The sequence below is a fragment of the Schistocerca serialis genome, chromosome 3 (genome assembly GCF_023864345.2).
Source record: "Schistocerca serialis cubense isolate TAMUIC-IGC-003099 chromosome 3, iqSchSeri2.2, whole genome shotgun sequence".
Taxonomy (NCBI): domain Eukaryota; kingdom Metazoa; phylum Arthropoda; class Insecta; order Orthoptera; family Acrididae; genus Schistocerca; species Schistocerca serialis.
The window spans coordinates 290,337,677-290,354,477 of NC_064640.1; the positions used below are offsets into that span (position 1 = coordinate 290,337,677).

General features: G+C 43.0%; 1 protein-coding gene across 8 annotated transcripts in view; it reads right to left on the minus strand.

Annotated features, from left to right (window-relative positions):
- Positions 1–16,801, minus strand: part of LOC126470071 (F-box/LRR-repeat protein 2) — a 269,884-nt gene that overhangs the window by 207,315 nt on the left and 45,768 nt on the right. For 2 of the 8 annotated variants that reach the window (XM_050097580.1, XM_050097583.1), the window contains exon 2: positions 9,479–9,610. The exons of the other annotated variants lie outside the window; for them this stretch is intronic. In XM_050097580.1, coding sequence (XP_049953537.1) covers positions 9,479–9,565 — 87 coding nt within the window. In that variant the 5' untranslated portion in view covers positions 9,566–9,610. The remainder of the gene's footprint in view (positions 1–9,478; positions 9,611–16,801) is intronic. 8 annotated transcript variants of the gene reach the window in all.

Below are 16,801 nucleotides of genomic sequence, written 5' to 3' on the forward strand. Positions count from 1 at the left end.
TGCTTTTGCATGTTTTCTCATGTCTAATATTTAACGCGACCATCTGCCTTCCAATCGCCTGGCTACACGTCGTCTTCCACTCCATTTATTTCCGCGATCCATTTGTTTGTTCTACTGCATATACCACTAATTTAGTTCACCTCTCTCTTCATGTGTTACTCTGTGTACATGTGGATCCAGTCAGCCTACGAATCTATATGCTTGGGGCTCAATCCTGGGACAGCTTTAGGATTTTTCGTATCACATCTCGCTTGTTTGAACTCTGGCAATGACTGTTATATGTGAAAAATGCCATAAGTCCACGTTATGCCGTAGACTTTTTTTAATAACTGGCAGTATCAGTCCGTTCGAAAAATCAGAAGCCAACTCCAATGTGATAATACCCAATCAATCACTGCAGTGTTCAAACCAACCTTCGCATTGCGATCAGATTTACCTTTTACTTTACAACTCCAAGCTCGTTCGGCAACTACTCGTTTTAAACGATTTTCGAACTAAACGTTCATGTCTCAGTGCATTAATTCGAAACCATACTTCCATTCCCGAAGTTTGGCTGTGAAATCTCTATTTAGTTTGCTAAAAGCATTGTACTCCGTTTTCACCAGTTGAAAATTTATTTTGTTCTATTTTTTTTTCTTCAGTTGCCTTAGATACAAAATCACGTTAACTGAGTGTAGGATTCGTTTGTAAATTTCTACTATTTACTTCCTTGTGTTTGGCTGTGGTGCCGATCGGTGTTCCTGGCCCGCTAACATGTTGTCAGCACGATAACCATTATCCGCTGATTCTCGCGTCTGACGAGCGAAACCGGTAATAGTGAACCAAAATGCACGCGACACGTCACTATTTTATTTGAATATTAATTACAGCGATAGCTGTGTCCCCGACAGGAGACGCCTACGTTAGCTAAGAACTAAGAAAATTCTGTGCTTTGAGAGTTGGCGTCTAAAATCATAATCTCTATCAATTAGTAGATGAACATAATATGCAATGCTCGCTGATTGCTGATAATGATGATACAAGTAAAGTGGTTAGCATGGTCGTACCATGCTTCTGACATGAGACATGATGTTGAAGGTTGAATCTGACCCACAGTATAGTACCACATACAGAAAATATTGCAAGACTTTTTTAGTGTCAAAACAAGGTATAGAGAACCTGAACTTGTCACTTGCGCAGGCGCAAATAGGCGGCGGCGATGGCGTGGGATGTGGAGGGGGGGAGGGGCGGGAGGGGGGGGCATATCAAGAGAGTGGGGTTCTGCTATAATGCTTTGCACAAACATTCATCCATAGATAATGAACAACTTGAAATTCGAAAATAGAGAAAATTTAGCATAAAACATGATGCTTAAGAACTATATCTTTAACGCAATAACGCATTTACTATTTTCCCTGTTCCGCCGTTACTAGTACTGTATGTAAGAACTTTTTACGTCCTGTATGAAAGGGCAAAATGTGGGAAGATCACGTAAATAATGAAAGCAGTTCGTAATAAAAAAAACTTAATTTTCCTACTAATTTAGAACTTCGCTAACACTATTTTGATGAAATGGTACCTATATGGTATAGAAGGGGGTGGGGGTGGGAGGAAGGGAGAGGTGGAGAGAGGGAGGGGGGGCACACCTCTATTTACTCTGCGGTTTTTAAGAGCCTCGGGCATTTTCATTAAAAGTAACTTGCAGGTTGTTACTATGCACGATTTACTATCTGAGAGGAACAACAATAGGAAAGTCAGATTCTCGGCGAAAGCTATTGCAAGGATAGATACGCAGTACGTTGCTACTAATTTGCTGCAAGCTCAGCAAATGACACACATGCAGCATAGCTGATTACTCGAAGTATGAAAATACCAGAAGGCAACCCGGGCTGTGTGGCTCCACCAACACTTATTTACGGATATAATAGTCCTCTTACGCACTACCTGATGTTTTAAGTAACCTGAATTTAGCGTATTCTGTATAAGTTGCTTTTATTGAGTTGACCAGTCTGGAAATAGATGAGGTCCCCTTTCACATGTTGCAGTTACGACGTACCAAACACAGTCGCGCGGTATTCTTTACATGACAGAACGATGTTATTTTTACTTTATTGTTCCGACAATCAAAATGGACAGTTACTCATAGAAAATTATCAATGGAAAATTTTACATTCAGGGAAAATTAAACTTGGATTGAAATTCTACAAGCTTACGTAGCTTCGAATCATTCCGGAGGTTATCTTGAATTCACAGAATCTACCAGTTTATTACACACACACACACACACACACACACACACACACACACACACACACACACACACACACACACCACCCTCCCCCCTCCTTCCTTCACTCCGTAACTCACCATCCTTTAAAAAGTAAGAATAGTTACGTTAACGTTAGTAAGTTCTTCCTGCTTTGCACTCTGTGCCGTAAATTCAAGGTCTTCACATTTTCCTCCGTGATATGTGCACTTTATTTTTCAGATCCTTAAATTCTGTAAGTTTCTTTCATTAAAGACATTGCTACTTTGTAGCCGTTGCTAAAGCATGATTCGCAGTGACATCTACAATACTGTTTGTATACTTTCGATACTTCCCTTCTGAATAGCAACAGAACGCAGTTGATAGGAAAGTATTGTCGGTGTAGAAAGACATCTCGCCCAATAGGTAACTTAGGCAACAGAAGATCAGGATTGCCGACGAAGATACTCTCACTACGTGTTATTGTACAACTTACAGGAACTGTGATTGTTTTAAGTTGTTCAACATAAACTAACTAGTTCACCGAACGGAGAAAACTTGGGTGGGGGAGGGCTTGGGAGATAGCTACAAATGGCTAGTTGTGTTATTTCCATGAATAATTTGTAGCCATACCGACGTATTTTATTCCTGCATTTGCCTTTTTGTTAGTAAAGGCGTTACCAACACAAGGTGTGAGTTCAAATTAATTAGACGAGTTGCGGAATAATCCTAGGAAGAACAGACATTTGGTGTATTTTGAGCTGTCATCTTGTTTTGTTGGCGATAGGCGTATCTATGACACTCTGACCTGTCACGACAAATTCTGACGCAAGCGCTCGTCCGAAAACAAATGAACCTCAGTGCTTCCTATATGCAGCGATGAGACTCGAAACAAAAAAGGTCTCTGTGATCGTAATACACATCATGAATGCATCATCTACTAACGCAAGTACTGATAAACTAAACTACCTCACCAATTTCGAACACTTTAATTCAACAAGTAATCGAAGATATTGATTTACAGTTACCGGTTGTTACGGAAATTGATATCTGTTAGCTCTGCACTTCAAAACGGCCGTTTGTCGAAATAGTGTCCAATAAGCTCTTCTGATATGAAGTGAAGGAGAGTGGGGAGAAAAGGGGGGGGGGGGGGGGGGAAGGATTGGGGGCCATTCATCCAAAAGCATGAAATCGCCAACACTTAACACGTTCTCATTCCCCTAAACATGGGTTTAATGAGTGACTGTCAATGCTTGATGTTTACATTTCATCGCGTCATGGTTTATATTTGAGCTCGTTAATAACTAATTGGAAGTCCTAAAGAAACAGTATCGCGTCTCCATCTTGTTTTCCTTTCATATTTTACCCCAACCATAGAGCGACATCTTTTAGACGACAGTTTAAAAGACACACGTACATAAAACCACTATATATACTGATTTTTAAAGAGTATCGTGTGGTGTTATCTTTTAGTTGAATTACAGGTTAATGAAATTTTAAATACTTTGTCATCGCCTAAACAAGAAAATAAGTTTTTAGAGTTAGTATAAATTTAAGAATGAACAGGTATACAGAAACAGACAAAAATGTTCAACTCATTGGGTGTGAAAAAAAAAAAAAAAAAAAAAGATAGGGAATCACTTAAACGCGTCATGAGCAAAACAACGATCCCATTATCCACAAATAATGTCAGATTTACTGACAAAACAAAGAAGTTGCAGAATCTGCAGCAGTCTGTCTTACCTATATAATTTCTTGATATTGTTTGTCACTCGATGCGCTCATAGCATATTAGTACTCTGTGTTCATCACACATGCTTAAGTCGCATGAAGTACAGCTGTTTTTTGTTTTTTTGTCACGGTTGCTGGGGCAGAAGCTAAATCTCCTTTCCATCTAGTCTGCTTGTTACTGATCAGCCTCCTTGGTAGCACGGCCTATCTAATCCACATAAGACACACAGGGGTCCAACAAATCCAACATCAACTATCTATCAACATTGCTATGCAGGTAGAGCAGAAAAAAAACACAACATACTTGCTGCTTAGGCCAGCACTATCAAGCTAATTTACATGCTCACTAACATTTTCCAAAGTTAAAATCAAGTGAGTAATCAACAAAAGAAATTTGTGTGGGATGTAATTCTCCCCAGTGTATGTCTGCAGGGTTGAGGGCGCATCTTGCTATAGGTCTTATGTTACCACACGTTCGTTAGACCTGGACACACGATATACTTATTTCTTTTACCTAGAGTCTTTATTTGTTTAGAAACATTATATCTGCTAGTTTTCATTCACTTATGGTTTTAAATGCAAAAAGTACTAATTCCTCCAATTCCTTAGCTACAGGAGTGGTTCTTTCTTTTGTTTTTTGATACGTCATTTGACTAAGGTGTAATATGTCAATGCCATGTGGCAGTACATTTGTTTTCTTCATACCTGTTACCACAAGTCTAAGTTCATACTTATAGCTCCTACGGTAGCCTTGGGTAAATGTAAAAGAGATTGCATATTTCGTGCTAGAATTCTTGTTGCGTAACCTCACTGGACAAAATATTAATCTCCCCCTTAAAAGGGCTCACTGGTTGCTTCGGGCGCTGTAGATGGTGCAAAAACGGGTCGACGTGTAGGCCCGACAAGGTGACTGAAATAAACTGTCGTGTTTGGACGTGTCCATGACTGCCGTGAATAAAGATGCCCTATTTGTTGGTGTATCAGCGCGGACTGCCCGGTGCGTCTACGTCGAATGATAGCCGTAAAAATATCCAAACAGTCAAGGACCGGAGGATTGTCAGTGACAATCGATTTCAATCCCGACACGAATTTTTGCTGTCAGTGAATGCAAATTCATGTCAAGCAGTTTCCGAACGAACGTTGCGAAAGGAACTGGTTGCATGGGCTTTTGGAGCCGTCTCGTAAAAGGCTATTGCGTCCAGCAGCACAAGACTGTATTTCTTCAATGGGCCAAAGACTTTACTGGACCATAGCTGACTGGAGGAAGGTATTGTGGTCCAACTAGCTGCGATTTTACCTCTTTTCAAATAATGAAAGCTGAAGAGTGCACCAACGGTCCAATGACGCTTTCAGCCCGCAGTGTGTAGAGGGTGTGATTAAGGTAGGAAGTGCTTCTATGATTTTTGGGGGTGTTCTTCGTACCATGACTTGAGCCTATTCGTCTGGCTGCCATGAGAACAAACCAGAATGTTTATTTCATAATTCTCGGCGACCAAATTTTTGCCCTTTCTTCTACATTTTCATGACGAATATGCTGTGGACACACCAAACTTCCAAGATGACAACAGACGCTTTCAAAGGGCCTTACGTACACGTTCCTGGTTGGGTGAACACTCAGGTACACTATCTTAATCCTATAGTAACTGTCTGAGACTATTTGCAACAGCGGTGAAACGTAGAAGTAAATATCTAAATATCATCCTCCCGCCAATTTGGTAGCTCTACGGGATCAATCATCAATGAATGAGATGCTTCAGCTGGATATGACAAACGTGAAGAAACTAGTGGAATCCCTTCCTCGTCGAATTGTAGCCATTATCAAGCTTGGAGGCAGTGTTACATGATATTAGCGCACAGTTTTGGGGAGTGACCAATTTATCTTTGCAGCTTTATTTGTGTACATTATGCTTTCAACCGCTGATCTGAAGATAGTGCACAACGGAACGAGTTATAAGGTAAAAACCAAACTAAAATTGTTTCTATCTAGATGGAGGATTTCGTTCCAAAATACAATAAAAGTGCAATGCTGTTTCTAATTTTTTTTCCTTTTTCTAACTCAGCAATTAAGCTCTCAACAAGTACCGGGCCGCACTGCATGCCAGCTCGCACATTACAGTGATTTTTATTTTTTTATAAATAACCTACCATATAGTTATTACGATAGGTAGTGTTTTCACAACATTAAATTTTACATAGATATATATATCCTGCGGTCACAGGCCATACAGACCAATTGCTGCATCCACGAATTGCCTCCATTCCTTTCTGTTTTGTGCTCGGATCCTCCAGGTGTCCTCAGTCTCCAGGGCTGCCAGGCCCATCACCAGCTCGTTCATCCAGCGCTGCCTTGGTCTTCGTATCGGGCGTCTGGTGTTCGGTATCCCCTTAAATGCTTTCTGCATCTGTCTTTCTTCTGGCATACGAGCTAAATGCCCTGCACACTGGCTTCTCTTGCTCTTCAGTTTCTTCATTATTGTTGTTTGTTGCTTCAAGAGAGAGATTTCCTCATTCCTCCTCGTCCTCTTCCTCCATCCTCCTTTATCCACGGTTGGTCCCCATAGTTTCTCATTACTGTCCTTTCAGATATTAACAGTTTATCCTTTTCGTGTTTTGTCATGCTCCAGGTTTCTGAACCGTACATTACAGCTGGGCTATCACTGTATTACAGATTCTCATTTCAGTATTTGCTGATATAGATTTTGAGCTGAGCGTCTCCCTGTGGGAAAACATGCATTTCATTCACACTGCTATTCTTTGCTTGATGTCTATTTGTATGTTGTTCTTGCTGGTAAACCAAGATCACGCGTATCTCAACTGGTGAAATCTCTTGAGCCTCCGCCTGGGATCAGCTGCCTTGCAACAGCCACTGCCGGTCCCAAGCCCAGATGAACGTCTTTGTTACTAAATATAAACTTGCCTCGGACGCGGATGAATATTCAATTTTACGTACAAATAATATGAACCTTACTTGATTTCTTATTTTTTTTAATTTTTTAACAAAGTTTAGCAATCCTTATGGACAACAGGCTACGAGGTCTCGTACAAATACGAGGAATACTCTGTTCTGGTAACTGCTCACGCTTTGTGGTACGAACACCACAGGATGTCTGTCCCAACGACCTTCCCTGGCGATAGGGCACACATTTGCTGCAGTATCGAAAGACTTGCACACAAGCGTACAACTCAGTCAGCTGAACATTAACCCATATGTACCCACAGTGTCGATAACCATCCTGCTGCGACCGACAAGGTAAAAATATTTTCGCTGGCTAGATCAGAAGAACATGTTCGCTTTTTAAAGATATAATTGTCAAAATGTGCCGCAAATGTAACGCAGATTTGGATGAAAGAAGGTTTGCAGAGTTTCATGCATAATGAATGTTTTATGTTACTTCCCTGGATCCCGGGTTCGATTCCCGGCAGGATCAGGGATTTTCACTTGCCTCGAGATGACTGGGTGCTAGTGCTGTCATCATCCTTTCATCATCATTCATGAAAGTGGCGAGACTGGACTGAACAAAGGTTGGGAATTTGTACGGGCGCTGATAACCGAGCAAATCATCATCATCATCATCATCATCATCCGCACACAGTCAGATGCACTGACCGCTCGGCTACAGAGCCGAACGTAAGGAAGGTTGTAGACAGTAAGAAACCACAAACATCGTGGACAGACCAAGTTGGTGTTTCTAATGTGGGTAATCATTGTGTTGAATGGTAGTACAGAGCCACAAATCATCGTTGGCGGTTTGAGAGACATTCTAGTGCCCAGACATTTATACAGGGTGGCTAGAAATAGTCCGAAAAGCTTGTAAGGGAGTTGCAGAGTGAGTTGTGCTGAAAAATCATTCTTAAGAAAAAAAATCGATACGTTGCGCCTTCTCCGAAGTAATTAACACTGAAGTTAGCCAATCAGACCGTTGCGCGCGCAAATTCAGACAACTCGTCAAAGACACCTAGTGCCAATTGTTCTAGTAACGCCGATGATAGCGCTAGAAACCGCTCACTCCTTGGTTCGGGTTCGAGCCTTACTACCGTCCCATGTCCAACTTTTGCATCGCTCTACTGTTCGATTTTAAGAAACCAAACGAAGCACAAATTCGGCGACACAATCTCTGGCGAGTCGCTGGAATTTGCGCGCTCAAAGACCTGATTGGCTACCTTCAGTGATACTTAACTCTGAAACGGCGAAACGTATAGAATTTTTCTATAACTACTTCTCAGCACAACCTACCTTGCAACGCCCTTTTACAAGCTTTTCAGACTTTTTCTGACAACCCTGTATGAGGTACTGCAGCAACACGTGTATTCTTTCCTCTTCGTTGATGGTCCTCTTTGTGTATGGTAATGCTCGTCCACATCGAGCTCTTCTCTATGATGGATTTTCCACAGACCAGGAATAGACTATCGAGCCAAGATCGTAGATACGAACCCCACTGGACTTTTCTGGGATGCACAGGGGTGACGAATTGCACCCCTGCCAGCCATCACCAGGATCTTTTCAGCCTTCCTCTTGTTTCTCAGGAAAGAGATTCACTGCCCCTAGATTTCTTGGGAAACCTCACAAATAACACACCACGTCACTATCAGCTAAAATAACCATTTCCCGTAGCATTTGCTATGGTGCTGGGAATAATTTCTGGTTGTATTTCATTTTTTAATGTGTACAACTTATTTAATATGGCACAACGCTGTATTGTGACGCTAAACTTTCAGATTATGTGTCCCAGATACATGCTCTCATTTTTTGATGCTGGTGGACTTCTGCAAACTATAGTGCATTTTCCATCTGCCCAGCTCCCAGACACTCCTATTACAGTCCTGTGGGTCTTTGAACGAAATGCTCTCTCTCAGTTTCATGGAATACATATACGTCTCGAGTTATCGACCCCAGGGATCGCTGTTTGTGGAGCTCCAGGAAGTTTGGCGCGGAGAGAAGGGTCGAAGTAGTTCATTAACTCTCTGACAGTATCTGTCAATCGGATCACTGAGACGCAGCCGACGAAGGGCAGGGCAGGAAATACTTTGCGACACAATGTGTGCACATATTAGGAGGCAGTTTCCACTGTCGAGCCCACACCACGAGAGCAGTTGGTGTGCGTGCCGCCCGTCACCCGTCAGCTGTGTGGCGCAAGACTGTGTCCCGGACACTGCGCGGCGAAGGCTGAAGCTCTGCTCTGCCGCGGCCTGTGCCTCAATCTGTGATTGCGTTTTCACCCGTTTGTCACAAAAACCTGCCCTGTGCTGCCCTGCCCAGCCCTTAGTCGCCTGCGTGCCAATATGCACCTGGCATTATGGAGGAAGAAGCCGTATGCGACGCAAGAATACCCACACCGTCTTTTGCTCTCACAACTTTGTATTTATCTTCCCGTCGAGGGCACAGTCTGTAAAATGTTAATCTTTCCTGTGCTAAGACAGTTACCTCCACCACATGAGTACTGAATTCTGTGATGTTACACTAAAGGTGAAAAAGTTTCAATTCACTCATATAAGAATCGACGGCTACGAAGTTGTTTTCACTACCTGAAAAGTTCTATGTGATACGACAGGCTTTTGTTGGCTCCTTCGTTTCCTTCTGTTCTTGTCCAGCTTCTTTCTCCACGACCGCATTGCGTGTGGAACCTAACTGGTCTAGGGAGCCGCAAGGTGTAAGACCTAAAAATAATAGAACACTAGGTTAGTAACACGGAGCAGAATCAGTTCCATGAAAACGCTGGCATCGTTTTCATAGATACTATCAGAAACTAACAAACGGTAAAGCTTTTGAAAAAAAATATCAGGCGACCTCCTATCCTTTATGAACTGAAATACGAGGATTGGAAGTTTAATAGTGGCAACTATTTATTTACAGCTCGTACAAAATAGATACGTGTTTCAAAGTTTTACTGACCTTCAAAATAGTTACCAGCATTGTGTATAACTCGTTTCCAGCGATGTGGAAGTTGTAGGATACTCTTAGCAGTGCCAGTTGTGTTGACAGTTCGAGCGGCGCGTTCTATTGGCCGACGAATTTATAGCAATTCTGAAGCGAATGCCTTGAACTGTTTCCTTCAGCTTAGAAATCGAGTTGAACTCACGAGGGCTTAACTCAGGGAAGTGTAGTAGGTGGTATAGCACTTAGCAGCCCCATCAGTCAAACAAATCACTAAAAGCTTACACAGTACGTGCTTGAGCATTGTCCTGCAAAATGATGGCCAGGTCCTGCAGAAAGTGTCTCAATGCTGTTCATTTTTTGGAACACAACCTACGACCAGGTTATAACAATGCTGGTGACTACTTTGAAGGTCAGTAAAACTTTGAAACACGTATCATTTTGTACGAGCTGTAAATAAATACCTACAACTATTATAGTTCCAACCCTCGTATTCTTAATTTTGTAAGGGCATTGTGACATGATGTGACAAAACAGACCCTGACGTCAAAGAACTGCAAGAACAGTGGGGTCAAACTGTCATCATAGAAGTAACAAATGTTAAGAAGAAAGCAAATTGTGGTTTGGAGAGAGGAGCAGCGTTAATGCTGAAATTCATAACCACCGTAAGGTCCGGCCTAGTATAACAAATATGTGAGGTATTCCAAATGATGAAGTTTTGACATCACTCTTTCGAGTAAAATTGATTTCTACCTGCGCTAAATATGAATCAGCGATACGACACAGAATCACTATGCCTATCGAAGGGCGTTGATTGTTTGATGACCCCTTGCGAAGGAGAGGATACTGAAAAGCCATTATCTTATGTATTTAGGAAAAATACCTTGAGATGAAACGAAAAATTAATTCAAGAGTATGCAGCCGCCAAGCTGTACTACCTATTCGACCACATCCGTGAAGAAACATCCACTTCCAACTAACGCTGTCATACAGGCAAGACTACAGTGACAGCCACAAAATACCTTACAGTTAAAGCAGCTCGCAGAATACTCTTGCATGGTCCGTGCCTGTTTTTAAGCCGACGATTGGTGCAGCAGGCGCTGTACTATAACGCCGGGCCTTAAGATGGTTATGAACGTCGAAATTAACGCTGCTCCTTTCTCCAAACCACAATTTACTTTCTTCTTAATATTTCTTACTTATGTGACGACAATTTCTGACCCATTATTCTCGTAATTCTGTTATGTCCATCTCTGTGTTGCAACGTCATGTCACAACTTTCATACGAAAATTAAGAGTATTTCAGTTCATAATGGATAGGACGCCGCCTGATATTTTTCGGAACAGCTTTACCGTTTGTTAGTTTGTGACGGTATCTATGAAAACGATTCCAGCGCTTTAACGGAACTGATTCTGCGCTCTGTTACTAACCTAGTGTTTTTTTTAATTTTAAGACTTACACCTGGGGCTCTCTAAACCGGTTAGGTGCTAACATTCCCTGTCGGGCCAAATGGTTCAAACGGCTCTAAGCACTATGGGACTTAACTTCTGAGGTCATCAGTCCCCTAGAACTTAGAACTACTTAAACCTAACTAAACCATGGACATCACACACATCCATGCCCAAGGCAGGATTCGAACCTGCGACAGTAGCGGTCGCGCGGTTCCAGACTGTAGCGCCTAGAACTCGGCCACCCCGGCCGACCCTGCCGGGCCAACCATGCCGCTAAAATAATTGGAAGTCTTACGCTGGGTTTAGAGGAATTTTCACGAGCTGCTAGAATATGTATCTCGACTTACGCAGAGCTCAATGTGCGGCAGGCACCCTAATGCAATCATACATGTTATTGCGAACTTTACGAGTTTACACGATGAATCATGAACACCACCAGTGTGTGCTTGACATGTCCAGCTCGGAAAACAGTTTGTTCGTTTGACCAACTTTGTCACTGTCACCTAAAAAAATTGACGAAGAAGGAAACGAACGTAGTGTATTGACTGATTAAAGAAACGAAAAACTTGGTCTCAAATTATCTTACTCTGCGAGTTGAAGCCATATCCAAGGTTGGAGTACCTATTTCACAACATATTTGATAATTTAATGACTTTTAACACCTTTGATTAAAAGCAAACAGAGAAGCTATAATATTACACGAAAGACTGACGGCACTAAGGTGTTTTCCCACGAGCAAATGGAGCTATTAAGTACTACAAAATAGGAATAGACACACATCTGCAATGGTCGTGTGTTGAGTTATGTACATCCTTTTCTTACTCATAATACCTACCTTCCGTTGTTGTCTTTTGCCTCCAGTAGTTTGTGAGGGAGAATGGTTCAAATGGCTTTGAGCACTATGGGACTGAACTTCTTTGGTCATCAGTCCCCTAGAACTTAGAACTACTTAAACCTAACTAGCCTAAGAACATCACACACATCCATGCCCGAGGCAGGATTCGAACCTGCGACCGTAGCGGTTTGTGAGGGAGAATTTATATTTTTAATAACGACATTTTGATACTATCAACCAATTCGTATTTTGGTACGTGACTTATCTGAAACGAGACTGGCTTTCATATATTCGAATAACCGTTTCTAACAATTTTCTAGTGGTTTTCTTTGTGTCTCCTGACACAGTGTCGCTACGAAGACGATTCACGACTTACGTTTGTTTGTACATCCCTGCAAATTGTCGAAAAGGATGCTCAAGCATGTGCACGTTGGAACGCTTGCGTAACTGTACATCGATAGGGCTTTAGGCATCTTGTACAATCAAATGTGTGTGCAAGATTTCCATTCAAACGCTGAAGCATGCTTGCGCTAAAGACTTTAACATGAATGCTACGCTGAAAAAGCGTAAATATTGTGATAACTAACTTGTAAAAATAGCAGAGCAGTTTTCGAACGCAGCATTTAAGGGTTTTTATTTAATTGTATAAAATGTTGGTACACAATTTATAACTTCATGAATCTTTTTTTTTGTGGTTTTAGGGCGCACAACTTCAATGGTCATTAGCGCCCAGACTACGTTAAGAATGCACCGCGAGGCACAAGTTTTAAACAACAACTAAAAGGGAAAACACGATAAAAGACAGACTGACAGGCATAGGATTAAAAAAAAACAGCATAATCAAATGTCCTTAGAGAGGTTTGTCAAATTGATAAAACGAAGAACGCGAGCAGCTGCTCGTGGGTCATCCGCTAAAATGGCATCTAGAGTACACGGCAGGCCAAGATCAAGACGCAGCATGTTAAAATCCGGACAGGACGTTAAAATGTGGCAGACCGTCAGCAATTGCCCACATGGGCAGAACGGCGCCGGCGCAGCCGTCAGCAGATGGCGATGGCTGAACCGGCAGTGTCCAATGCGTAACCGAGCCAAAACGACCTCCTCCCGCCGAGAAGGGCGGGAGGAGGACGTCCAAGCCGCGGGAAGAGGTTTCAAGGCCCGAAGCTTGTTGTCCGTAAGCGCAGCCCAATCGGCATGCCACAGCGATAAAATGCGACGACAAATTACCCTGCTACAGTCTGAGGAAGGGACACAACAAGAAGCTGTCCGAGGCTGGAGGACCGCAGCCTTGGCCGCGGCATCTGCAGCTTCGTTCCTAGGGATACCGACATGGCCAGGAACCCACGTAAAGCTAACCGGAGAACCGACGTCCACCAGCTGCTGAAGAGAGCGTTGGATCCGGTGCACGAAAGGGTGAACCGGTACGGATCACTGAGGCTCTGGATGGCGCTCAGGGAATCGGAGCAGATGACATAAGCAGAATGTCGGTGGCGGCAGATGTAAAGAACAGCCTGGTAGAGGGCAAAGAGCTCAGCTGTGAAGACCGAACAATGGCCATGGAGCCGGTATTTGAAACTTTGTGCCCCGACACTTCATGAATCGATGAGATTAAAGTTACACAAAGAAATGAAATCATTGAGGTATTCAAAGAGGATTTATTAACATCATTATGAAGAACTACATTCTTGAATGGAAAGGACAAAAAGTTGAGCTTCACATCAATGCTGGAATTAGTATTTCACTTTTAAAAATGGCACATTGTAGCTATAGGGAAACATGTTCGTTATACCAGTCGAAGATAAAAAAGGAATGACTGAAACAATTAAGTTTTTAGAATTGGAAGGAAAATAAGCATTGGCCGTATTTTGTTGTTTTATCATTATGTGATCGTTCTACGCTTGTGGTTATAGCTTGATACCAGTGCCTACCAATTTTAATTGTATATTACAGCACTGAGATGGTCACTAAGTGACCGAAAATCGATTTTGCTGACAATAAAACAACAAAATACGGCCAATGCTGATTTTCCTTCCAATTCTATCCACTATTTGGTCGTGGTGCACACAACACGCCATGGAATCGCCAATCAATTAAGTTTTTACCCACATTCAAACCCAAGACATTTAAGACCTGACACCATCGGGAAGTTGGCGGGAGGGAGTGCGAGGTTTTAGAAATGAATGTTGAAGTGATTGATATCACTGAAATATGAAGCCGAATAAGTCCGTACAAAATAGTGACGTCTACACTTTTTCAGATTATAAGAGCGCCTGCACCACAGTATTGAAAGAACGGCTTTTACATTTCTAAATTTTTGTCGCGTGGGCCCTTACGCTGCGCGTAAATGTGGCCCTTAATGCAGCAGATTTTCCAGGTGTTGCTCACTAGGTACAATACCGCCATAGTCGCTGTTTTCTCCGCCCCTATCTCGAGGCAAAACATCCTTATTCTACAGGGTGTTACAAAAAGGTACCGCCAAACTGTCAGGAAACATTCCTCACACACAAATAAAGAAAAGATGTTATGTGGACATGTGTCCGGGAACGCTTAATTTCCATGTTAGAGCTCATTTTAGTTTCGTCAGTATGTACTGTACTTCCTCGATTCACCGCCAGTTGGCCCAATTGAAGGAAGGTAATGTTGACTTCGGTGCTTGTGTTGACATGCGACTCATTGCTCTACAGTACTAGCATCAAGCACATCAGTACGTAGCATCAACAGGTTAGTGTTCATCACGAACGTGGTTTTGCAGTCAGTGCAATGTTTACAAATGCGGAGTTGGCGGATGCCCATTTGATGTATGGATTAGCACGGGGCAATAGCCGTGGAGTGGTACGTTTGTATCGAGACAGATTTCCAGAATGAAGGTGTCCCGACAGGAAAACGTTTGAAGCAATTGATCGGCGTCCTAGGGAGCACGGAACATTCCAGCCTATGACTCGCGACTGGGGAAGACCTAGAACGACGAGGACACCTTCAATGGGCGAGGCAATTCTTCGTGCAGTTGACGATAACCCTAATGTCAGCGTCAGAGAAGTTGCTGCTGTACAAGGTCACGTTGACCACGTCACTGTATGTAGAGTGCTACGGGAGAACCAGTTGTTTCCGTACCATGTACAGCGTGTGCAGGCACTATCGGCAGCTGATTGGCCTCCACGGGTACACTTCTGCGAACAGTTCATCCAACAATGTGTCAATCCTCATTTCAGTGCAAATGTTCTCTTTACAGATGAGGCTTCATTCCAACGTGATCAAATTGTAAATTTTCACAATCAACATGTGTGGGCTGACGAGAATCCGCACGCAATTGTGCAATCACATCATCAACACAGATTTTCTGTGAACGTTTGGGCAGGCATTGTTGGTGGTCTTGATTGGGCCCCATGTTCTTCCACCTACGCTCAATGGAGCACGTTATCATGATTTCATACGAGATACTCTACCTGTGCTGCTAGAACACGTGCCTTTACAAGTACGACACAACATGTGGTTCATGCACGATGGAGCTCCTGCACATTTCAGTCGAAGTGTTCGTACGCTTCTCAGCAACAGATTCGGTGACGGATGGATTGGTAGAGGCGGACCAATTCCATGGCCTCCACGCTCTCCTGACCTCAATCCTCTTGACTTTCATTTATGGGGGCATTTGAAAGCTCTTGTCTACGCAACCCCGGTACCAAATGTAGAGACTCTTCGTGCTCGTATTGTGGACGGCTGTGATACAATACGCCATTCTCCAGGCTGCATCAGCGCATCAGTGATTCCATGCGACGGAGGGTGGATGCACGTATCCTCGCTAACGGATGACATTTTGAACATTTCCTATAACAAAGTGTTTGAAGTCACGCTGGTACGTTCTGTTGCTGTGTGTTTCCATTGCATGATTAATGTGATTTGAAGAGAAGTAATAAAATGAGCTCTAACATGGAAAGTAAGCGTTTCCGGACACATGTCCACATAACATATTTTCTTTCTTTGTGTGTGAGGAATGTTTCCTGAAAGTTTGACCGTACCTTTTTGTAACACCCTGTATATCACTCACTTATTACAAGTTTTTTGCTGTGGGGAAGCACACAGCCCCTGTCCCTGTGACGCGCGCAGCTGGGCCAGCTGGTGTGTAGAGCACAGCTGCAGCGGCAGCGGCGCAGTTGAGGTGTGCCTGCCGCGGGTGTCCTTGAGCGCGGTGAGCCGGAGCAAGGCCGCTCGCCACAGGTGCCTAGGACGACAACCTCGCCGCAGCCGCTACACTGCTGCACTAAAATCACTCGCATCACCTTTTAACGGGACTTTCCTAACTCTGTAAAAACTAACGAACGACTCGATCGTGGTGGCACACTACAACTATTCTGACGGATGAAGGTTGCGACAACCTACACGAAACTGCAGCGAACTTCCGAAGCAGGAATCAAAAACAAGAAACGTTCATAGACGAAATGGCTCTGACGACCGATTATACTCGCACGAAACAAATACACGTGGACAAGAGGAACAGCATCTAAATAAACACAAATCCAATATTTGTTTGCTTGCTTCCTTATTCTCTAATGCCAACTAACTGAGAACAATAATTTTTAGATGACACCGCTCACACGTACCATTTAGCGATGGTGAAAGCAATTATATCTCACAATATCCCTAGTTATTCGTACAAGTGGGTATGTCCGACACAGACGCAGCATAGACACGT